Raw genomic sequence first — 24,376 nt, forward strand, 5'->3', positions numbered from 1 at the left:
AAAAGAAGACCACTGTACACCACTAAGTCCACCTCAATCACACCACAGGACAAAAAAAAACTTATCTCAGTCTTAATCACAAACATGATTGCATTATTATCGAACAACTTTTTTTTTTTTTTTTCTATTTATTTATTTATTTGGATTCCCCCAACATCACTTTCTTCTCTTTCTTTCTCTTTTATTTTACTTGCGCGAATAGAGATAATGAGTAAGGTTCAAAGGGATGTTTATAACCCTCTTTTGTTTGAAATTGCTTGGGAAGTGGCAAACAAAGGTAAGAGATTGAAACATGAATCAAGATAATAAGCCCTTGTTCTTTAGTGGGTGGAATCTATACGGTGATCAAGACAAAAGTGCCAGTGACAATACGAGAATTTGGTGATCGTTACACTTTGATAGGTCCACTATCTTACAAATCTGCCCCAATGGAAGTCGAAGCTTGTGAACCGGTAAACAAGCAGGTCAAAGCATGCCTTGATTCAATGTCTGAACACGGTGTCAAATACCTTTATGGTCGTTGGTTAGTAGAAGGATCACCCTATGTTCTCTTGTTTGATACAAATAGTGCTTTCCATAAACTGGATGAGTGGAAAGGTGATCTTTGGCGTAATGCTGGTATCCCATCACCTCCAGCAGATACAGAAACAAATGATGCCATCATCTTTGGTTATCTGGTAACTTGGTTCTTTGGTGAATTAGCACCCAAGGTATGAATACAAAAAAAAAAAGGATGTAAACAATGGAAATGATTGGGGAAAAGGACGGGAAAATAATACGTTGTAGTACAATCAATCTGGCGACCCCGCAATTATCTGTCACTTTCATGAATGGTTAGCAGGTGTAGCTGTTCCTTTGATCAAGAAAAGACATCTGGATGTGTGTACGATCTTTACGACCCATGCTACCTTACTCGGTCGATATCTTTGTGCTGGTTCTGTAGATTTTTATAATAATTTGGCTCACTTTGATGTAGATGAAGAAGCAGGTAAACGTGGCATCTACCATCGTTATTGTATCGAAAGAGGTGCTGCTCATTGTGCTGACGTGTTTACGACCGTATCTCATATCACTGCTTATGAATCTGAACATCTCTTGAAAAGAAAACCAGGTAAAAGAATGCTGTACGAAAGAAAGCATCCTCCTAATGTTTTTAGATGGTGTTTTGCCTAATGGATTGAACGTCGTAAAGTTCTCTGCAATGCATGAATTCCAAAACTTGCATTCATTGAATAAGGAAAAGATTCACGATTTTGTTCGTGGTCACTTTTATGGACATTATGATTTTGACTTGGAAAACACAATCTATATTTTCACTGCGGGTCGTTATGAATATCGTAATAAGGGTGTTGATATGTTTGTTGAATCCCTTGCTCGTAAGTGTCTTGATCTTCTTTATTCACTGGCTGATCATATCCTATTCAGGTCTGAATGCACGTCTAAAGTCTTCTGGCTCCAAGATGACCGTGGTTGCTTTTATCATCATGCCCACTGCAACTCATTCGTTCAATGTGGAAGCATTAAAAGGACAGGCTGTCACTCGTCAGCTACGTGCGACTGTGAGTGAAATACAGGATCGTATGGGAAAAGTAATCTATGAGCATGCCCTTCGACATGAAGACATTGATCCTGTCAAATTCCTTTCTGATGCTGACAAGGTGCTCCTCAAACGTCGTGTGTTTGCACTCAAGCGAACCACGCTACCTCCCATTGTGACTCACAATATCATTGAAGACCACAAGGATCCCGTGTTGAGTCAACTTCGTCGTCTGCAGATGTTTAATAACTCGTATGATCGCGTCAAGGTCGTGTTTCATCCCGAGTTCTTGAATGCCAATAACCCACTGATTGGATTGGATTATGAAGAATTCGTCAGAGGGTGTCATCTCGGCGTCTTTCCTTCTTATTATGAACCTTGGGGTTATACACCTGCTGAATGTACCGTGATGGGTGTACCTTCTATCACGACCAATCTCTCTGGCTTTGGTTGCTTTATGGAAGAAAATATTGAAAACTGTGATGACTATGGTATCTATATTACAGATCGTCGTATGAAATCTGTAGAAGAATCTTTACAGCAGTTGTGTGATCAAATGTATCAATTTGTTCAAAAGACGCGTCGTCAACGTATCAACCAGCGTAATCGTACAGAACGTTTATCGGATTTACTTGATTGGAAACGCATGGGGTTAGAATACATCAAAGCACGTCAATTAGCACTTCGTCGTGCTTATCCTGATAGCTTTGTGGATGATGAAGAGGATTTAGTAGAGACACATGTCAAGATCCCTAAGCCTTTATCGGCACCTGCATCTCCTCGTATAAGAATGCAAGTGAGCACATTATTGAGTAATGAAGAGGAAGAAGAAGATTACATGTTTCCAGCGCTTCGTAAGAATAATCAAACTCATGAACAAGAGCTATTGAGCGAAGGAGATATTGAGGCATTCAACAAACTGACGCTTGAAAACAAGGAACACAAATAACTCACTTTAAAATTCATTCAATAAAACATATCTTATATCCACTCTTTTTTAAATTGAGTAACCAACGGCACAGAACTCCCTCTTTTCACTTTATAAATGATAAACTACTGGTATGACAATTATTTCCACCTTGAACATCTTTCTCTGGTTTATCCCTTTATTCAAACCTGGTACGATAATCAACTAGCAGGTGACTAGAAATAGAAAGGTTGACTTGCATTTGAACAGTCCTTGTTAAACAAACTGACAGTGACACATGTTGAAAAAAAAAAAGTCCTTGCATAAGCATTCTGTGTGAAATAAAAGCCTTTAGGTTGCATACCAAATGAACGCGTACATTCAACTAGGAAAATGAGAGTCAGATGGTAAAAAAAAGCAAAAGGATTCTCTCGGTATTTGTGCGTGTTGATCTACTTTACTTTTTACGTCAAAAAGAAAGGATGAAAAACCATTGGATTATAGGAACAAGTCTTTTTTGATGACAAGTCCATTGTCAATAAAATTCTCACGGTGAATGTAGACACCAAAAAAGAACAGGCTTAGCTTGTAAAAATAAGAGAATGGTTCATTTATTTCCTTTTCATCTATTCACTGGCTTTGATTTTAAAAATGAGTACACAACATCTTTCTTACGCAATTTATATTGAACTCATGTTGGAATTTGTTAAACCCTACAGACGATAGGTCACACAAAATAATAAAAAATGGGAAGAAAGCACAAAAGATGACATGCTGTGATCAATAAGCCCAAAAAGAAGGAGAACCAATACGGGTCAAAAGATAAAAGCGGAACAAACTGAATGAGCGCTCGTGAGAAAATTCAAGCACAACAAAACGTGTGGTTCCTGAATCAATATACCGCCACCCCCTGATTATTTATTTGATAGAAAGTAGACAATTAAATCGATATTTTTCTTTTTTTTCTTTTTCTTTTTCTTTTTGTAATGACTGTTTGTATACCTTCAAAAGATAATGTTCCCTATGTTCAGTGGATTAATGTAAATGATTATCTGTTAACATACAAATAACAAATATGATAGACATTATTTGGTGTCTGTGTCTATGGAACACAAGATACCATCAGTTTATTGCTAGGATATTCTTCAATATTCTTTTGGTTGAATGCTCAGCTACCGTAAGATTTGATTAAAATAGGTTGCTATAGTCGTAATGATTCTTAAATTAGTCAAGTCATCAAGAATTATAAATTGGGTTCAGCTGATGGTTTAAGTATAAAATTTTTATCGATTTGGTTAGCAGGTAATTAAAAGAAAACAAGAATTTGTTTTATTCATCTTTAGTTTATTAGGAGACACAGCTAATCTTATTGGAGCGCTCTTGACAAATCAATTACCCTTTCAGCTCTATCTTGGATTCTATTTTGTTTCTATAGACATCTGCTTACTCTCTCAATGGGTTTATTACAATAAATTCAAATCGAGTAATAATGAAGAATATGTTATTATACCACAACAAGATGATGTCATTCTTCACAAGCCAACACTTGACTCTGATTCTTTATTTCAGCATCCTGTTATCCATCATACTCCAATGAATATCAGCAGTACTCAAGTTGTGATAGATGATGAATCGACCCCATTCTCTTCTTCTGCTTCACCTTCAAAATGGTACGCTCTATCTTCAAAAGAAAACGCTGCCAAACTGATGTCCATCTTTTTATTCACTTTAAATACAGCACAGTCATCCACCTCATTGACTTCAACACAAGATGGCTTGGTTTGGATCGGTAGAATATCCGCTTGGATGTGTACCATACTTTATCTGATGTCCAGGATACCTCAGATACTTAAAAACCGCTGTCGTCAATCTGTAGAAGGATTATCAGCTTCTTTATTTATATTTGCCGCTTGCGCTAATTTTGCTTATACTTCAAGTATACTTAGTCATCCGGGCCAAACCGTAGAATCTTTATTAGAAGCCTTACCTTATTTAATTGGTAGTTCTGGTACATTTATATTTGACTTTTTCATATTTTGTCAATTTTTGTATTATAAAGATTGCCATCACAATAAACATTTAAATATTGTATAAACATTTCACTAGATACGCACTTGTTGGCTGTGCAATTTATAAGCTTCAATAGATAACTTATGACTTTGAACATCACAAGCGATATAAAGAAGCTTATTTGCTTTTTAATTATAAATATTTATCAATTTCACTTTAGTTGATGAACAAAATACACTTTATGAACATACAAAAAACGTCATTACACATGGCATTTTCTTACAAAAAACGTATACTGTTCCCTCCCCCCCCTTCCTTCTTGAATGCCACATATTTGAGTTCAAGCAAACAAAACAAATCATTCGGTTACTTCAAATAGAAGCATCGCCATCATCGACCACTGGGTCTCTTTCGTGATCTTCATGTGTAACTTGATGATCCATATTGAGTAATCAGCCGATGAATAAACCAATACGAATCATAATCGATTCCCTTCATTTAGAAAAGAAAAACAAAGGAAAGCAACTCATCTAACAAGGTCGATACTAGCTATAAAATCACAGCCGAATGACTCATGTATTGTTTGATTCATCGCTCCCTCAAACCCTGTGTACTACTTTGGACTTGTCCCCTTGTGGCCTGGCTGTGTCATCTTTTGATGAAAAGTAACTTTAATGGGCCCATTTCCCCCTTTGTTGAATGGTTGAAGACGATGGATGGGTTTCCGATATCTTTTCTTGTTTATCGTTCTGTCCAAAGTTGAACTGTCTCCCATCAGAAAGGTTATTGCAATTTATAAGACGACCACTGGACTTTTAATGGAAAAAAAAAAAGTAAAATAAGAACAGTTTTTGATTAGAGAAAATAAAGACAGCAAAGGTATTTGGCTTCAATCTAAGGTTCATTCATCAAGTTTTATTCTCTTGTTTTCAAAAATATCATCCGCATTATCAGTTGGATGGGGGCACTGTGATATGTTAATATGAGAATATCAAGTCTCGATAGATAGGATCTGGTAGAGTTAGAACACAAAGACTTGAGAAATAAAAAGAGACAGACGAGCTTGTTTTGCGCTTACAATCGACCACTGTAGGTTGTTTTGAGTAAAATAAAATAGAATGAAAATAAAAAGGATTGCAATAAAGATGATTGACCTCAAGTGACCTGATACATGATGCTTTTATTAAAAATAAAACTGAATAGAAATAGTCTGTCGATTTATTTGAGCAGATAGAAAGAAAACCAAAAGTGGACATGAGAAAATCTTTAAGGGAAATGTTGTGAGGTACATGACGGCCTTGACTCTTCTTTTGCTTGGTGCTCTCAATTTGTGTTTGGAAAAACTTTTATTATCTATCCTGATGGATCCATCACTCATAAATCGATATACAAACAACATGAACCATCTACATACAAGACATATCCAATGCACAGACTACAAATTGATTTGGACAATCTTTTTATAAATACTTTATAACTGCATGGCCAAACCATACCCAACTCAGATATTGAATCACAATCACTCATATAAAAGTATTCTGTGGATAAAATCTTATGATGGTAAATAGAACAGTGGAAAAACTGTGCGGTACTTTCATCGCATACGACCCATGACCCTTCACCTTTGCTGCCATGTCTTTTACTGTCGTGCATTCTGTTGTGTTTGTCTTGATAAGTCCTTTAACGACATGTGCAATATTTGCAGACAATAAAGTTAAATTTAAAAGATAAAATACTACTTGAAAACCTAGTGAATGAGTCTCAATGTAGCCTCCTGATTAGATTTCTAGACGAGAGAGAAAAACACATGTAATCAAAATGCGTTTTCTTGTAGGAAATGGAGGTGCTCAAGAACCAAACTGAATTGAAGGTTAACTATATAATTGAGCTTGATGAACAATATAATTTTTATATGATTTAATATTAGAATGAAGTTTTTTATGAGCATGTATTAAATAATAATATCTATTCAGTACTTAATATTTCTTGTACAATATTTAATTAATCTCATACGAACAGCTAGCATTTAGTAAGAAAAATACCACACAAAATATTAGCTTAAGAATTAACTGATCCCACACGCATTAAGCAATAAAGATGAACATGATGACCCTTTTTATCATCCTTTGTATTAAATAATATGGATTGATACTTTTATTATTATTTTTTTCTCAGTGTTTTCCAAGAAAAGCTTTATGAGCTTCTTTTTATCGAAATTTCTTTATGATGGCAGACATAAAAGGCTTATGTCATGCAAAAGTATGCATAATTGAATGGGTCACATTGACTGTTAAAGAAAATACGATATATCTTCAATTGCTTTCACCTCGAATTTATATCCAAGTAAATCAATAAGAGTCAATACGCATTTTTCATCTGAAACTGCCTTGAATAGAATTGTTTCCTTTTCATTTTACAGACATTATTTCAAAGAACAGTAGGGCTCAGCTAAACCAAGGGTCTTTTGCATTGGACAGCCGACCTTTTTTTATATTTCCGATAGAGCTAAATTGAGAAATGCTGTGTTATGCCAAATTTTATTTATCTGTTTAATGTTTCCTGAAGGCCAATTTTATATTTTGTCCCGTAAGCACGGATTCGCATTGGATGTTTACGATGGCCAGACAAAAGTAAGTAGCCATCTTACAATAAATACCTTTGTTAAATATCTCTCTTTTTCTTTTTCTTTTTCGGCAAATAGGAAGATGCAAATATAATTGTATGGCCTCAGAAATTTCAAGATAGTGATAATCAGTAAATATATTGCTTCATCATGACAATGCTCAGTATTGACAAATTTTACTTGTTAGGTTATGGTCATTTGTAAACGGTCGCTTGATAAATAAAAAATCAGGCCATGGTAAGTTTGTACGAAAATAGAATAATTCTGAATCTAACTGGCCATTTTTATAATGGAAACAGCCTTAGATATTAGCTCCAGTAAGTTTATTCAATACATTTAGTTTCCTGAATCTTATTCTTTATTTTATAAGGCGCTTTCAGAAAAGACAAGACAATTGTTCAAAAGAAGGTCAAGCCAAACAAACAGTCTCAAGAAGTAAGTTAAAAAAAGCCCCCACGATGCTGAAACACCCAACGTGACACGTTTGATTTACGTAGTGGGTTTACGATCAAGGCTACATTTGCTCTAAAGAGTATCCTACTCTTGTATTGGATATCAGGGTAATTCAAACATTGAAAGTATAAAAGGAAAGTCTAATTAATTATTATGAAGGGTGACAGTGAAAAAGGAGGAGCACAGATATTGTTGTATAAACGAAAAGATTCTGATAATTTGAATCAGCTGTGGCATTTTGAGCCATATGGACAGTTTGAACACACGTTGAATATGGCAACTACCAGCTTACCTTTGCATAAAAAGGAAGGATTCGGTCAACCTAGACCTGGTTACGGAGCAGAGGTGGGTATTCCCGAGGAACTCAAGAAGCTTCCGGAGGATATTAAGGTTGCAGGTGTTGGAAACAATGTTACACCCACTCCTACAACAAACGCGCCTGATAATTCTCGCAAGGACCCTGCCTTGGCTCAATATGGATCATTTTATGGTGAGGCTAACTTTCAAATGCCCTCAGCAGGGGCTGCAGCTCCATCAAATCCAGTCAACAGCGGCCCTGCGCCACTGTCTCATAATGACAATGCTCATTCAGGGCCACCTTCTTATCCACCTCCTGCTGGTTATCCTCAACCAGCTCCTTCGACTAGCTCTTCTAGCTACCCACCTAACGTAAACCAGCCTTATCCTCAACCAGCCCCTTCAACTAGCTCTTCCAATTACCAGCCTAACGTGAATCAGCCTTATCCTCAACCATCTACATCATCTGGCTTTCCTGAACCTTATCCAAATTCACCAGGACCTCAAGGGCAAAGCGGTTCCACTGGCTATCCAGCTCCTCCTTCATTCACACCTGGTTATCCTTCATCCAATCCAGCGGCAACTGGTGACTTTCCACATGCACCACCTTCGCCTTCGAATTATATGAACCCTCCATCTGGATACCCTCCAAGCAATGCTGGTTATTCTTATCCGCCTAGTAACGCAGGTGCTGGTTATCCTCCTGCCCCAGGTTATCCTCCATCAGGCAATTATCCGCCTCCAGCTCCAAACTATGGAAGACCCCAACAAGATCAACATGCTTATCCACCTTATCCTCAATAATAAAGGATATGCAGTACATGCTTTTCTTTAACAGTGTTAAAGTTATTTTGAAGTTATATGAAGCAATAATACTACATAACCTGTCACGTACCTGTTTATTCTAAATGTGCAGAGCTGTGTTTTTTTTTTCGTGTTTTTAAGTTCACAATCAATCGCAGGCTTTCAATTACAATTGCTGCATGAATTAAATGTTGAAAAGTTTTTTATTTTTAAATTATGAACTTCAGCAAGTAAAATAAAAATATCTTTTTAGCATATGAACAAATATAAATTAATATTAACAAAGCAGCAAGAGAAAGCGAATAATTTTTTTTGTATGAGATGCAATATGATATGAATAGAGAAGGATAAAGTAATTTTTTTTACTCATCGGCATCCGTGATGCCTTCTTCATGAATAGCAAACACACATTCGTTTTCAGGCAAGGAAGGAGAATCATACACTTTACAAATTCTTGTTTCACCACGACCCTTCTTAAGATACAGACGCGTACATGATGCATGTGCAATGATATTACCACCAGCAGGTTTTTTTGGATCTGGGTTAAACATAGATGCACCACCATCTACTTGAGCAACCACTTGATTCGTAATAACCACAGCAACACCAAACTCATCCGCTAAACGTTGAAGTTGACGCAAGAACTGAGCCAGGTGGATTTGACGAGCTGCCAACTCACCACGACCGGCATAGTCAGTACGATATAAGGCCATGGCTGAATCTACAATAAGCACAGCAAATCGAGTCTCTGCCATCATGGCCGCAGCTTGAATCAAGAGGGTTGTTTGATGATCTGTATTGTATGCTCGAGCGTACGCGATATTATCTAATGTGTCTTGTCCATCTAAAGAATAGCGTTGTGCGATTGATAATATACGGTTGGGGCGGAACGTGTTTTCGGTATCAATAAATAAACATTTTCCTTGAGCACCACCCATATCTAATGGCAACTGCGCAGTAACGGATAACATATGGCATAGCTGACTTTTTCCTGTTCTGAATTCACCAAATATTTCAGTAATTGATCCTGTTTCTATGCCACCTAATAATCATCAAAAATTAACATCACGCCGTGCTAACCACTCCATTTAGGCACTAACCTCCTAATAAACGGTCGAGTTCTTTGGATCCTGTTGTTATCGTAATAACCTCTTGTCTACGTTTATGCACTTCAGTAGCTGTTGTAAAGCCAAGACTAACAAGTTTGGCAGCTAATGATAAAATAAAATAAGCAAAGGGCCCTCATAATGTAACTAATAAACACTGTACCTTCTACAAGAAGTTTATCTGCCTTTGCTTCAGATATACCTTTAACTGCCAGTAAAGCTTTTTTTGCTGCGTAGGCAACTGCCTCCACTGTATGATAGCCGTTTTCTCGTAGCTTTTTAACGTCTGAAGCAGATATACCAATATCCTGCATAAAAAAAAGCATGATGAATATACATATAAGTCGACAATACAAATAAGTTTACCTCCAACTTAGAGATAGGAGTAAAGTTGGAATAGTCTCCTTCGTCATAAGCTTGCGATTGTGACATTTAGTATTAAAAAATAAAAAGTAATAAAGAAAAAAGAATCATAAAATTATCGAAATCAAAAATTTTAAATTTGCAAATTGCGCGCCTCGCAGCATGCTGCTACAACACCAATGGTAATAAGGCGGGGAAATGAAAAGGCGTTGCCATGGCAACTACAGTCAGGCTTACGGAATTTAAAAATAATTGGCCTGAAGTCAAAAATAAATATCTGCTTTCGAAAAAATCCTGTCACGAGCTTGGATATTTTTGGCCAATTAAAATCGGACCTTCCCAATTTGACGAAGACATATTTTGGTCGGGAGTCGCCTTTGATCCTTTTTGATTTTTAAAGCTTATTTTGTATTCAAACGATGATCCTTTTTATGGTAATTCTAATGGTATGCTTTTCGATGTGGTTGGATAATTCTAACAGACGTTATTGAAGAAAATGTAAAAGAAAATAAGGGGAAAGGAAAATAATCAGCTTCACCGCATCGGGAATTGAATGAACTCAAGTCATAATTGACCGACATTATTTTCCTTACCTATTATTTTCTACCCTCACAGGATACATCAAGAAGACCGTCTGGACGCATTGTTCACCCAATGTGCCAGCACACTAAACAGAAAAGAACACCAAAAGAATTAACATGAAAACGAATACTCAATTGATACATCATTTACTTTATTAATCAAAATCACCATAATGCTCTTTACAATTGTATATTTTCCCCCAATTACCTTATTTTAATATGTTATTTCAAGATATCTATTGTTGTCAAGTAATAGAAAAAGACTTTCTTCCCGCTAAAATTAATTTTGGGTGCCGAACATATTATTTCTGCACGTTCAAGCAATTGAAGTCGAGAACTAGTGTTATTGTTAATCTTATTGTTATTATACATTAATAGTCTTTTACAGTCTTCTATTAATTGGCTTCTGTTATCACTTCACCGTATAGCGAAACTAAACATAACATACAAATTAGCAACTGTCAAATTCAAATTAGCAGGATTCTTTATGGCCATTCAAATTTTATGAGCTGGATAAAAAAAAACTTCGGTATATCACAAAATGGCTCCTGAAAAGCAATCTAAAATGAGAATAAATTGTCTGTCCAAGGACTATGAGTTCTCAGGATTTTTAAATTATCTCTGAATTCACCAAATCCAGGACTAGACCATTTCACTTTTGCCAACAGCTTTCATGGAACAAAACGAGCTATGAATAATCATTATTTGAGTATTCTCAATAGACTTTCAAGAAATCAAAGCAATAAGTTGATGAAAATTGCCACAGACGCGAACAGTTTGTTTACTGTTAGTGCTAATATTTATTGACACTTACTAAGAGTTCTGACAACATTCACTTTTTTAGACGCGAGAAGATGATTGTGATTTTGGGGAAAAATATAAAAGTATTGGGAAAAAAGTTCTGAAAATAGTTTAAGAAGATCAATGGAAAAAGAGAACCAAAAAAACAGTTACTAGATTGAATATATTAACTAACAAAGCTATCGGAGCTCTTGCTGAGAAGGCTAGTGTCATTATGAAACTTATCCAGTGGTAGAATAAGGGACGTGACATTTAAACTTTAAAAGACATAGGCTTCGCGTTCAAATGAGGATGGTAAAGATGTAGACGATGAACCTGAGGACGATGAAGATGTGGATGATGGAAGTGAGGAGAACGAATCTAAGGGTAAAGGGGTGAATAATGCTCTGAAGCAAATGTCTATTTTAACTTCTGATGAGTAAGTATTTGTTGTTATGAAGCGGTTGTACATTATTTTATAATTGACATTCTGTTATATAAACTGAGTAGAGTTGGACATCTAAATACCATTGATCTATCATCTGAATCAGCGGTACAAGTGCTTAAATCCGAAATCCCAGTCGAGACCTTTAATTAAATTACTACTGCAACAAGTATTGAATCCGTAACTCTGTCTGGATATGATTCTCAACTTTTAAATGATTTTGAAAGGAGCTCCCTTTCTTTGCCGGCTTTTCGAGAAACTTTATACGGAAATGGCTTCAAGGAAGGTTTCGAATTCATACGGCATTCTGATACAGGTTTCATCGAAATAACGACACGTCATTTGTAATGTATTTTCAATCATCATCTTATCCATGTTTATGTATAGCTAACCTATTCATATCTAGCCTGGACCTAATATCTTCACCGAACAATCCCTTGAATCAAAATATACTAGAAAGAACGGCTGCAATCTACTTTATCATCTTTATCGTAAACCAATTGTTTATGTCGAACAATGATGTAGTTGAGCTAGTTTGGTTGGAGCATGAGTTTTTTACTTCGGAAAAATCAAAATGGGATGGTGTATTGTTTAAAGTTGGCGACAAGTCCTGCTCAGCAGGTCTGATTGAATTTTCTGGAGGGTGTAATGACAAAACACCAAATAGTAAAAAACAACGTGATATAACGAAACTCTACTCGGAACTGCTGCAAATTATCAATACTCAATCATCCTCTTCTACGGAACAAACGTTCTATATGCGTTACTATAGTAAGATTACGGTTATCTTTTAATCACTTTATGCTCAATTACCATTCCTTTTTTTTAACAGAAAATCCTATATATTTTGAGAAGCTAACTAGATACATTAAATCGATGTTCAGAACTATACACGCCGTAATCCAGGTCCCCAAATCTCCAAGAAAACTGGTTGAATATGTACAGGAAATACCACATATTCTAGCTTGGAAACAAGCAGTTGTTACGCATACACTCAAATTAAAATGATTTTAATGTTGTTCTTTTCTTTTCATAAACAATAGCATTGATAACTTCCTTATAAATATTTGCCATATATCTATCTCTATCACTCACATGAACATCTTATCCAAACACTATTTAGCCTAATTTTTTTCTATAAAAGTCAGTAATAGTAGTGAGAATAATCACTTTTTTTATAGATGACACCAACAGGAAGAAGTAAAAGTATTCGGTGACATTGTTTAAAACGCTTTTCATTGTTGATTTATAGCCAATCACTGCTGAATATTGATAAAAGGAAGAGCTATAAATATGGAGGGAGAAGTCGGACCGTAAAGCTATGTTTAGATCCTTTTGACCTCTGTAAATAAAATGTACTTCTCCCACTTTTCCATCTCGAATTGGGAAGTTCCAGTTTTAACTCCTGACAGGATTTTGACTTCAGGCCAATTATTTTTAAGAAAACGCCAAATTCCATAAGCCTGACTGTATAGCAGAGGAATTTAAAAAGAAAAAAACTTACCCGAGTTGAATTTTTTTCAACGAATCATAATGAAGGATGAATGAAGGGGGGTATTTATTGTCTTGAAGATGTGATGCTACATTATAAATATAATCATCTTTTTGTGGTTTTCACCCAAGGATGATTAAGTGCTTGTTCTGGCGTCATTCTTTCCGACGGCTCCCAAGAAAGACATTTACTTATGAAATCTATAAAGTCCTTATCAAAAGCTTCATGATTCGATCTTTTTAAAGCTTCTGTGAATGTTAATGAATTGGGTTTTCTTCTTTTTCCTTTAGAATTAATGGATTTTCGTGGACTGTCATACATGTCTTACAAGATTCTTTAGCTATTTTTGTTAAAAAAAAAAGAGTGTATATTTTGCTTACCAAAAAATTGTTTCTTTCTTGTGCATCTATCTAAATACTTCTTGTTAGGGACACCCAGCAATTGCATGATACACGCCAACTGATCAAGCTCATTTTCTCCTGGGAACAATGGCCGACCTGTGTACAATTCTGCTAATATGCAGCCAGTACTCCACATGTCTATTGGTAAACCATATTCCATGCCTAATATAACTTCGGGAGCACGATAAAATCTGCTTTGAATGTATGAGTACACTAACAGATATGTAAGAACATTAATTTTTGACTATGTATTGAAAGCTTACCTTTTTCGTTCACAAAACATGAGCTTCCAAGGTCAATGACTCGGATCCCACTTTTATCTGGATGCTTCAGTAGAATGTTCTATTCATAAAAAAAAAGCCCGGGGGTCACTTCAAAACTATGCACTAGCAAGGCACACTCTTTGTATACCTCAGGTTTCAAATCGCAGTGTATAATATTGTTCTCACCTAAAAACTTCACAGCAGTCAACAATTGATATGCAAATCTAAAGTTAAAACCAAAGTTAGATGCTTAAAAAAACCTTACATCTATTCTTTTACCTCTTCACTAAAGCCATACTAAATCCTTGATATGAATTCTTTTGCAAAATTTCAAAAAGGTTCATATTTAAGCATTCAAATACAATGCACAAATGCTCTCTAAAGTAAAAATGATCCAACATTCTTACAATGAAATGTTTGTTATAAGGGTCCTATTATACTGTATGTGAATTTCTCACATCCTTTCTTTTAAATATCCAGCAACTTACCAATTGCATTAATTGCTCTAGTATTTTAATCTCCGTCAATGCTTGGGCATGAAACCTCTTTTTGTTACGAATAATTTTGACAGCGACAATATTATCTTTTGTTTTAGGCTTCATATCTTGACATTTGACCACCTGTCCAAAGGATCCTTTACCTAAACTTTCAATGATTTCGTAGCGGTAATTCAAATGGTCCCTAATGATGATTTGGTAATCTCCATTTTCGTCATCGTATCCGTAGTTGTTTGGGGTTTGATCGGTGGTTGCCATGTGCTTTTTGGCATGGGAACCAGCACAATAAATGGAATGATATTTTAAAATTTCCGTTTCTTCAAAAGGTGAAAGAAATGGTTTAAAGTGTTGAAGAGCGGCTATAACAGCTTGGTAAATACACTACTTATCACTATCCTTTGTACTCACTTTTTGCATTAACAGCTTCTATTCTGCTTCTTTCCCTTTTTTGACCCATTTTTACAGGTTCCTCGTGACTTACTTCTTCATTATCTACATACAGCTGGAGTCTCTCGTGTATTCTGTCCATACAATTTGATTCGTTTGAATTGGATGTCATTGTCTTTTCGTCAGGCTGACTGATCACGCCCTGAGCAGATATTAAACTGGCGCTTAGCTTTGTAGAATTCTCACGCTCTTTTACAATCTGTTCCTGGAGGATGTCGCTTGGAGGGCAAACGGTGAGACGAGGTGAGCCTTTGATTGATTTTGAGGCAAATATTTCTGGTTTTCGAAGCTTTGTAGACATCTGATCCTTATTGGTTGTGACCATTTCTTCAATTGTTTGTGTTTCACATTCACTGCAAGTGTTATTTTTACATTTGAGTATGCCTGATGGTTTCTTTGGAATAGGTATTGGAAGCCTAGTGTTATTTAATGTTTTGGTAGTTTTCATTGATTCATCAAGTGGATCCAATGAAACCTAAAGGGAAAAATTAAAAGAAAAAAGAAGAAAAATAAAAAAAGGGTCCATTTTCAATTAATTATATCTCTTTCTCTTCTTACCGCTTTTGTTGATGCATTAATAAAAGGAACTAAGGAGTCCTTTTTATTCGCATCAGTCTTTATGGATGATATCGAAAGATCATTCAGTTCCTGATAATCGTTTGTTGTTTGTTGCTTTGCAGCAATCGATGAATATCGTGTCTTTCTAGGTGAAGAAGGTGGTGTTAATTGGCCTTCCTTGGATGAATAATCACTTGTGGTCTGTCGACGAGGAGGAGCGGGCAGTCGTGTGGGAAGAGTTGGGTCCAATTTTTGTAACGGAGTAATTTTATTAGACATCTTTGGTATATTTGAACAAAAGAGTAAACTAGATTTTATAGAAGACGAAGCTGCTTTAGAGGTACGTTGGTTACAAGCATTTGACTAGCATGAGTGTTATATAAATTTTATTTATTCTTTATTTCTAGAAACTTTTATTATTATTACTTGCCTCAAAATAACTGGGAGGTGAAGGTTCAGTCTTTGGCGAATTATCAAAAGACATTGATTTTTGAAATAAGAAGACTTTTTATAACAGGAAGTTGACATTAAGATAAAAAGAATCAATGATAAGTATTTACCTTCTGAAATAGTGTAAAAAAAAAAAAAGAAACCCAGTTTAAGAGCTTTCTCTTTATTTGAAAAGCTGAGGGGTTTTACAAGGGAAAAGTGAAAAAAAAAAAAAAAAAAAAAAAAAAAAAAGAGAAACTTTCAGTTGTCAAATAAAAGCTAATTTTTTCTAACGCCACCCCAAAGTGACGAATTAGCATAAATTTTTATTAGAGGAATGAAATAAACGTCATTCCTTTTGCTTTCTATTTCTTTTTCATAAACAATGCCTGTAACCGTTACACAATCATCTGAAAGGATGGAATCTGTAAAGAGTTATACATTGACCCTTTACGCTTTATCCTTAAGCTTTTGTGATGCACTAAAGACAATATGCGAATCTATTTGGGAATTGTAAGGAATTCTTATTGACCTTCATTTTCTTCCATATTAACATTTTCAATAGTGAAAGCTTGAGAATTGGGATTTATATTTTTAGCTGCATATCAGCTGTTCCGATAGCTATATTTCTCTTGTTCAGTGCAACTATACTTCTTGTCATTGTTACATTTTTCAGTGGACTGTGGGCCGCAAGTGTCTCTACAGTCATAGGCTTTAATTTGTTATTCTTGATCCCGGCATCCATAGCTTTTGCCCTTTTATTTGGAACAATGATGGGAGTTTACAACTTGTATCATTTTTATACACAAAACAAGCAAACAAAGCAGTCGCCAAAGTATCGTGTACAAGATGGCGAGGTTGTACATCATTGAATTCATATAAAAATCGTTTATTTCTAAATAAATTGCCTTTTTGAACTGATTAAAAGCGAAATTTTAATAACATGTAATTTGACATGATGTGTAATGTATTGCAACTATCAATGAACTCCAAAGAGGTGATTATCTCAATTTTCTCAGTTTCTAGATCCTTTCTTTTGCAATTTGTCTGCATTAATCACAAAAATCAATCGCTTGGTGACTGTTGTTCAAAATGACAAGGATAATACGAAACAGGTTGTACGTTTAAACAAGATAATTTGTTTATAAAAATTTCAAGTGACTACAATGGGCGCGTGATACCTTAAAGTATCGTATCATCTTGGCCAGATCAAATTAGGTTAAAGAATCTAAAAACCCTCAAGGGGAAAAGGGAAAAGGGAGGGAGTAAGTAGGGAAAAAGTAAAGAACTGGTTATAATCGTGGAAACCAATCAAGGAGTCTTTGCTCTGGGTTAAATGGCGGTGGAGGTATCTTATCAAGACATAAGAGCTTAAGTTCATGAAGGATAGTATATATAATCAGCCAGCGAGGGAACCAGAAAGTCACACTAGAGTAGGACCAAGATCGACGAGTAGGCAAACTGTTCAAAAGGAACGACAATGGATCTACAATAGTTGCCAGCATTTGTAGACACTGATGCCTATTCAAGCAATGGATGGAATGTGTTTTGTAAGTCGTTTGTGAGGGTGTCTAGGACAAGGTTTAGGTTTTCCACAAGATAAACAGCTAAGGTGACAATGGATACAACGACTGCGCTTGATATCGGCCATCGGCAGCTAAAGGATGGGGTCTTTCACATTTTATACTTTTTTTTTAAAAAAAAAAAGGATTTTTATTGGTTACGCCGCATTAACTCAAGTTATTTTCGTTAAGAGGCAGGTACAAGTGACATGATGAGAGAATAATGGCGAAATATTGAATTAAGGGAAAGTGACATACTAAAGTAAAAGAAAAAAACTGCTATTGAATTATGACTATCTGATTGTGAAATGTGTTTTGAGAAAAACTGTGTATTTATCGATAAGTCTGGTTTCAATCTAAGTATTAGTCGCACCAGTGGTTGGTCAAAGGTAGGCGAACTAGCAAAAACTGCAGTTACAAAGAACAAAGGGACTATATCCACCATTATTAGTGATGTTTCTAGCCAAGATGTTATTAATACTTCTTTAAGGGAGCCTGTTATTGTAACTGGAAGTAAAAAGAGAAAAACTGACGGAAAGACTATAGCTATTAGAGCAAAAATAGGCACGAGAACCAATTATTTTCTAAGCTACTTAGGTAACTTAGTGAATACGCTAGACAAACATGGAATGAATGGTTATTATATCATTATAAACAATGCTCTACTCTGTAGGAGTGTCACTGTGAGAGAGTTCATTGAGGAAAGAGGCTACAAATGTGTTTACCTTCCACCGCACTTACCATTTCTTAAACCTATAAAAGAATTTTGATCAAAGGTGAAATACGATGTTAAGAGACGATATTTTGATGGTACTGATGCCTTGACTCCTCAAAGTGCAAAAGACTGCTCCTAATTTACGCTAGTAGACTGTGGGGGATAAGTAAGATACTCAGCTTCATCCTTTGATCATTGTCTTTGAAAAAAACCTTGAGAATTTTTTTTTTATATAAGGAGCTATGAGCTCGGGTTTTTATTAAGTGACAGATAATGATGGCACGTGAAATTGTTTTTGATATGGGTTTTTTAAATTTTGAATTGTTTTTTTCTTGGTTTTGTATTTATAGAGTTAAGCATATACAGTTTAATGGCAGTCAACAAGATGAAAGATCCGATAACTGTAAATGTGGAAGAGGCAGAGGAGAAATCCCACTTGATAATAGCGATTCTTGGAGAGAAACGGACAAGAGTTGATTAACACAGCGTATGGTGACATCCGTAAGGAAAGGACGATGATCAAAAATAAATGCCCAGTGATTGCGCCATATAGCCAACAAGATGGTACTAATGAAAACAGAGGGAGCATGGACCGTATCAGGGCGACATTTAGGGAAATCTAGGAGGAACAGTGCACGACGTAGCGAATATTTCGAAAACGGCTGTTCAAACTGTGAATCCCAGAGAAGAGACCAAACGGCAAGCTTTTGAGGACAGTCAAAGAGGAAATGGGAAGGTGTTTCTTCCAGGTTCTTGCAAACAGGGCATAGTTTAGATGGCAGGTAAAGGTTCGACCGACAAGGCAGTTTATTATGGATTAACCTGTACCATATGTTGCGACTTTGTGCTCGGAGGGGGAAGCGCCATAGAAGAAGCCATTTTGATGGGGGAAGATCAGGGTAGAGGGTCGAAGAAGACACCGGAGGACTACATAGACGACGGTACCGTTTAGATGTGAGGCGCAGTTGATCACCGGGTTTTGGAGTCAAGGACAAGGCTACCAGGAAAGGAGACATGTCGATATGGGTGTGAGCAACCGGGATGAACGATGAGCTGGGACGCAAGAAAGCCCGGACAAAAAAAGGATAAAGCTTCATATGATCAGATCGGACCCATTTAAGAAAGCGTTTTGTGAGGTATGGGTGTAGAGAGATTTCACGAGCAGATCTAGGTCGTAACCTCCCAGAAATAGGATCAGTCATGTACACACTAGAGCACAATAAACGAGCCATTGAACTTGGTAACGGACAAGAAGATGATGGTACAGAAACATCGCCTAGAGTGAGACAAAGAGCTGTTTGAGGGTTAATTACCACTTTGTCGAAGATATGAGGCAAATTGTCGACCGCACGAAAGAACAGAGAGAAAACGCCATCTAGTGACTGGATTAGCTTTCTAGGGCGTAGTTGTTTAAACACGAAAGCTTGCCGATAATCAGTTTGAATGGGTTCCCGTGATTCGGTAGGCAGGAGATGGGATAAAAGGAAGTCAGCCAAGAGAGGTAAGACGACGGAAGATTTCAGTGAGTGGTGATTCCAGAAGTCAGAGGTAGGGGAGCAAGGAAAATCATGTAGAAGTGGTAGTAACCATCGAAGCTGTAGTGCACTTTGTTGGAGTGGCGGGTTAAGGACACCCAAGCCCCCTTTATTTCGAGGAAAGCACATCGTTTCAAAGCTAATGCGCGGAGTTTGTTTTGCCGAGACAAAGCCAGAAATTTGCGATTGTAGCTTGAGAAAGAACCTTTTTGGCACAGAAAGGATACGCAGAACATGCCACAATTTGGAGAGAATTAGGGAGTTCAGGATTGTCACTCGACCACGAAATGAGAGAGAACGATGAGAGTGTAATTGAAAGCTTGTTTCAAGTCGGGATAAAAGTGAGGTTAAATAAGCATCACGTTGGGCGATTGAAGAGTGTAGCGGGAATCCCAAGTAAATGATGGGTTGACTCGACGAACTGTCATGCCAAGAATGTATTTGTTGTTGCAGAAGAGGAGTTCTCCAAATGCGATGATAGCAAGAGCGAGAACCAGAAAGTGCAAAGGCTTCAGTTTTGTTGAAATTTACCTTCGCATTAGAGGCCTTGGAATACAAATGAATATGGTGTTGTAAAGCTGTGAGATCTTGTGGGTTCTTAAGAAAGCAAACAATGTCGTCCGCGTAGGCTAACAATTTTACTGAGGAGATTGAATGTATGTGTGGGGGAGAACAAACAGACTTTGGAAGTTGAAAGCCGGAGAAATGTGGGTCAGACAAAATACGCCGTAGGAGAGGCTCAAAGGCCAAGTTGAAGAGAATAGGTGAGATAGGATCTCCTTGTCTGAGCCCACGATGCTGGAGGACAGGAGTAGAGAGAAAGCCATTTACGTTGATATGTAAACCGGTATTGAAGAATAGGGTTGACAAGCTCTGAACGATTGATGGGGGGAAGCCAAAGTGATGGAGGACTTTACATAGATAAGAAGGGTGCACTCGATCGTACGCTTTCTCTTGGTCAAGTAATAATCCAACTGAGTCTGAAGATGTGAGCCGTGCATGCTCCATGATCAATTTCATAAGCAACCCATTATCAGCAATGAAACGGCCTCTCAGAAATCCTGCTTGATATGGTGTGACTAATTTCTGAGCACATTTGATAATGCGAGAGTTGAGCAGCCTAGTAAAAACCTTCGCATCGGCATTTATCAGAGAAATTGGGCGCCAGTTTTTGAGATCCTTTAGGTCACCTTTCTTCGGAAGGAGAGAAACTGAGGTGCTGAACCATGAAGATGGGAAAACTCCCTTTGATAATGCATCATTGTATACTTGGAGCACAAGGTCTTTGGAGGCAGGATGTATGAAAATGAGGTGAAGTATTTCATAAGGTAACCCATCCAGACCAGGACTGCTACGGCGAGGACAACGGGAGACCCCTTCAATTAAATCATCGTAGGTGAAGCTGTTTGTCAAGAAACGTTGATTTGAATCGGAGAGACGGAGAGAGTCTGGAATGGCCGAAAGCAGATCGTCAATGGCAGTATTATCAATCGGTTCAGGAGAATACAAGTTACTGTAGAATTGGACAGCAGCATCTAACATTTCGTTGGAAGTGGAACATAGTGCTCCAGTAGTTGGATGAATCAACTGTTTCATGATCTGACGGGTCTGGCGTTGTGCGACTGAGCGCTTCAAGTAGCCTGCTGAGATTTCACCTTGTTCCCTCCAACGAATGCCTGCCCTTAGGGCTAACGTCTCCGCATGGTACTGTTGTAGGGATGCAAGCTGACTCTCGACAATTGATAGTTGTGGCGTAAGGGATGACAACAGCTCAGGATTTGAAGCAAGGCGTTTTGTTATCCTAGCCCTTTTGCGGTGTAAAAGGGACTCAGATTTGGTAAGATTAAACGCAGAGCGACGAGAAAATGATTTAGCTACTTGTGCAATGGTTGATTTCACCATATCCCATTTTTCTTGAGGAGTGAGACTTAGGTCAAAGGAAATCATGGTGGTAGTGATAGTGCTTGAAACAAGGTTTCGAAAGGCTTCTGAAGAAGCCAATCGTGGGTGGGCCCGCCACTGGCCTTTACCAAGAACAGTGGAATGCACAGGAGCCCGAAGAGCAAAATAGGATGTGACTAGGAAGTGATCTGACCAAGATGGTTGAATGAAAGAAACATTTGAGGACATTTTGCAGTCATAGAGGTCTGGAGTGCCAAAGATGTAATCGATACAAGATCTAGACGTACCTCTAGAAAATGTCACTTGAGGAGCACAATCTTTGTCAGAAACACAATCCTGAAAGAGGTGATCGATATATGATAGCCAAGAAGGAGGTGCCTGACGGGGAACTGCAGAAGAAATATGGGTTGCATATGTGTAATTGAAATCGCCAAGGACAAGATGCCTGGATGAGACATCTGGTAGCAGTGGTGTTCGATTTTGAGCCAGCGAATCTAGAAAAACGAAGCGATCACGACGTGTTGCGGGAACATAAATCACTGTGACGTATATAGGTTCAAAGGCATCCTGCGTATGTGAGACCAAGGTAGTAATGACTCGACCACAAACACTAAATCTGGTATCCGAAAAGGACAGCAATGGAGAAAGGCAAATTAGACCACAGTGTGGAGTCCATAAACTGTCAGTTGCTTGAAATTGAAGATGGAAGGTGTCTTGCAATGAAATAGTCGATGCATGAGTTTCTTGAAGCGCTAAGATATCAAGAGAACGCGTACGAAGATAACGAATGAAATGGTTTCGAACTGATACATCAGCCGTCTTGGCAAGACTGCGGCAGTTGAGAGTAGCAATTCGAAAGTTAATTGAATTTGTTTGTTGAGGTATATCCGGGGGGTTAAGAGTTTCATGAGAGTTAGAAGCCGTACGAGTGTTCAATAAAGATGTCATATTAATAAAGATTATTGAGAAGGTAGAGGGTCTACACCACTATGTAGTGCGACCAGATGGTCAGAGGTAGTCCCTCCCTGTGCATCGATACTCATATCATCCTTATTAGTTAGATCGTTGAAAGTCGTGGGAACAGAAGGGTCAGGATACTCCATCATTTCTGTATCCTCATTGGAAGGCAGAGGATTTCCAGAGAGTTTCGTTTGAAGGGGTACGTAGAAGTCGCAATCACGATGTTGTTTGCGAACATGACCTTCTTTCTTGCAGTGAGGACAGACCTTAACAGATGGAACAACAGGAACTGTATTGTTATTCGTAGAGGCGGGATCTTCAGATGTCCTCATCTTAGTAGTAGCTGAACGAAGAACCCGGGCGTACTTTGACTTCTCACTTCCAAGCTGCTTAAGAACAGTAGGACTACCTGAAGCCTCTTGTACTGTAGCAGGTGTTACATCCAGAGGAGAGGTGGTCTCTACATTAACCTCATTAGACACGACTAAATTCTTATCAAGAGAAGTAACTGAATCAGGTAAGTTGATAAGAGGTTTCTCAGTAGCCGATACAATAGGTGTTTTACGAGTTTTCTTATTGGGAGCACCCGAGACTCCATATACATTCTTTCTATCACAATATTTAGCGATATGTCCGGATTCGTTACACCAATAGCAGATAGTAGCTTGCTGTCGAACTTGGCAATCTTTCAAAGGATGATCGCCATGGCAGTAGCGACAGTAGGGTTTCATAGATGACCAGGTGGCGTGAACATTGATGGACACATCCTCAAGAAGAGAAACTGGTGTAGCCGAGGTCGAATAAGCAAGAGGTTGATAAACCCAATGCACATTGTGTTGAAGTTCTGGGCGAGGAGTCTCAGCGCGTTGCTGATCGGATTCAGGGAACTTTTCCAAGACAACGTAACCTTTGCCTGAATAAAATCCAGAGGTTCCTCTAACCGTACCACTGTCTATAATATGGCCGAAAGACGATAAGTTACGTTGCATGTCAGAATGAAGTTGAGCAAGTCCTCCATCGCGACGACCATATTGATGAGGAAGACCTGTCAAGGTAACTTTCAATAATTCGGCACTTGGTGAAAGAGACGGAAATGCAAGAAAACGGTCAGTGAAAGAAGGGAGTTGAAGACCCTCCGTACATAATCGCTCATACATTGCCGGGGAAACGGTGAGCTCAGCGTACATACGTTGATATTCTCGACGGATCTGGTCTGCGACTGCCCAAAGATGCTCATTGCCCTGACAGAACGCTGTAAATTCTGTTAAAAATATCTTCTTATCCTTAACAGTTGTAATGTCCACAAAGATGGAATTAGGGACAGAACCTTTTAGAAAGGGACGACTGGCTTGCGCGTTGAGGTTTGAAGGACTCATTTCTGCGTTAGTATCAGGTTGTCCAATCCCGACACCATGCGATTGGGTAGTGGAGTTATTGGTCGACATTGCAAGAAAACTAGAGGTCTTCTGGTGGCCAGCATGAACAACATTCACCCATGAGAGTTTTTTTGGTTTTGTGTGTAAAATTGCCTTATTAGGAGCTAAAAATTCTTTATCGGAAAGAACCATGAACCTTGAGAATTTCCAAAGTAGTCATAATATTTTCTCAATTGACCAATAAAATTTTTCTAATTTTAGGAGTTCTAAACTTCCATGCTATCAAAATGTCAATTGTTTGGAAAATACAACCTTTTAAACTTTTTTCACTAA

The 24,376-nt window shown here is 37.5% G+C and overlaps 9 protein-coding genes across 9 annotated transcripts; 5 read left to right on the plus strand and 4 right to left on the minus strand.

Moving 5' to 3' along the window:
• Positions 1-207: 207 nt before the first annotated feature.
• RO3G_10063 (uncharacterized protein) lies at positions 208-2,486 on the plus strand (the record flags this gene model as incomplete). Its single annotated transcript, XM_067664648.1, has 5 exons — positions 208-277; positions 325-710; positions 787-1,111; positions 1,158-1,376; positions 1,426-2,486. 5 exons carry the CDS (start codon positions 208-210, stop codon positions 2,484-2,486), a joined length of 2,061 nt encoding a protein of 686 aa, XP_067520749.1.
• A 972-nt stretch (positions 2,487-3,458) lies between these two features.
• Positions 3,459-4,538, plus strand: RO3G_10064 (uncharacterized protein; the record flags this gene model as incomplete). The annotated part of the gene is made up of 3 exons (XM_067664649.1): positions 3,459-3,484; positions 3,673-3,746; positions 3,880-4,538. The coding sequence occupies 3 exons, from the start codon at positions 3,459-3,461 to the stop codon at positions 4,536-4,538; spliced, it is 759 nt and encodes a 252-aa protein (XP_067520750.1).
• Positions 4,539-7,006: 2,468 nt separating this feature from the next.
• On the plus strand, positions 7,007-8,631 carry RO3G_10065 (uncharacterized protein; the record flags this gene model as incomplete). Its single annotated transcript, XM_067664650.1, has 7 exons — positions 7,007-7,084; positions 7,156-7,208; positions 7,265-7,314; positions 7,377-7,394; positions 7,448-7,512; positions 7,575-7,637; positions 7,690-8,631. 7 exons carry the CDS (start codon positions 7,007-7,009, stop codon positions 8,629-8,631), a joined length of 1,269 nt encoding a protein of 422 aa, XP_067520751.1.
• A 362-nt stretch (positions 8,632-8,993) lies between these two features.
• Positions 8,994-10,169, minus strand: RO3G_10066 (DNA repair protein RAD51; the record flags this gene model as incomplete). The annotated part of the gene is made up of 4 exons (XM_067664651.1): positions 8,994-9,673; positions 9,732-9,842; positions 9,901-10,045; positions 10,104-10,169. The coding sequence occupies 4 exons, from the start codon at positions 10,167-10,169 to the stop codon at positions 8,994-8,996; spliced, it is 1,002 nt and encodes a 333-aa protein (XP_067520752.1).
• Positions 10,170-11,371: 1,202 nt separating this feature from the next.
• On the plus strand, positions 11,372-11,904 carry RO3G_10067 (uncharacterized protein; the record flags this gene model as incomplete). The annotated part of the gene is made up of 2 exons (XM_067664652.1): positions 11,372-11,467; positions 11,755-11,904. 2 exons carry the CDS (start codon positions 11,372-11,374, stop codon positions 11,902-11,904), a joined length of 246 nt encoding a protein of 81 aa, XP_067520753.1.
• A 2,211-nt stretch (positions 11,905-14,115) lies between these two features.
• On the minus strand, positions 14,116-15,843 carry RO3G_10068 (uncharacterized protein; the record flags this gene model as incomplete). Its single annotated transcript, XM_067664653.1, has 6 exons — positions 14,116-14,141; positions 14,249-14,286; positions 14,342-14,493; positions 14,551-14,918; positions 14,968-15,481; positions 15,565-15,843. The coding sequence occupies 6 exons, from the start codon at positions 15,841-15,843 to the stop codon at positions 14,116-14,118; spliced, it is 1,377 nt and encodes a 458-aa protein (XP_067520754.1).
• A 2,020-nt stretch (positions 15,844-17,863) lies between these two features.
• RO3G_10069 (uncharacterized protein) lies at positions 17,864-18,409 on the plus strand (the record flags this gene model as incomplete). The annotated part of the gene is made up of 3 exons (XM_067664654.1): positions 17,864-18,068; positions 18,153-18,238; positions 18,332-18,409. 3 exons carry the CDS (start codon positions 17,864-17,866, stop codon positions 18,407-18,409), a joined length of 369 nt encoding a protein of 122 aa, XP_067520755.1.
• A 238-nt stretch (positions 18,410-18,647) lies between these two features.
• On the minus strand, positions 18,648-21,935 carry RO3G_10070 (uncharacterized protein; the record flags this gene model as incomplete). The annotated part of the gene is made up of 1 exon (XM_067664655.1): positions 18,648-21,935. The coding sequence occupies one exon, from the start codon at positions 21,933-21,935 to the stop codon at positions 18,648-18,650; it is 3,288 nt and encodes a 1,095-aa protein (XP_067520756.1).
• Positions 21,936-22,666: 731 nt separating this feature from the next.
• On the minus strand, positions 22,667-24,043 carry RO3G_10071 (uncharacterized protein; the record flags this gene model as incomplete). The annotated part of the gene is made up of 1 exon (XM_067664656.1): positions 22,667-24,043. One exon carries the CDS (start codon positions 24,041-24,043, stop codon positions 22,667-22,669), a length of 1,377 nt encoding a protein of 458 aa, XP_067520757.1.
• Between the last annotated feature and the right edge of the window lie 333 nt (positions 24,044-24,376).

The sequence above is a fragment of the Rhizopus delemar genome, genomic scaffold (assembly GCF_000149305.1).
Source record: "Rhizopus delemar RA 99-880 supercont3.7 genomic scaffold, whole genome shotgun sequence".
Taxonomy (NCBI): Eukaryota; Fungi; Mucoromycota; class Mucoromycetes; order Mucorales; family Rhizopodaceae; genus Rhizopus; species Rhizopus delemar.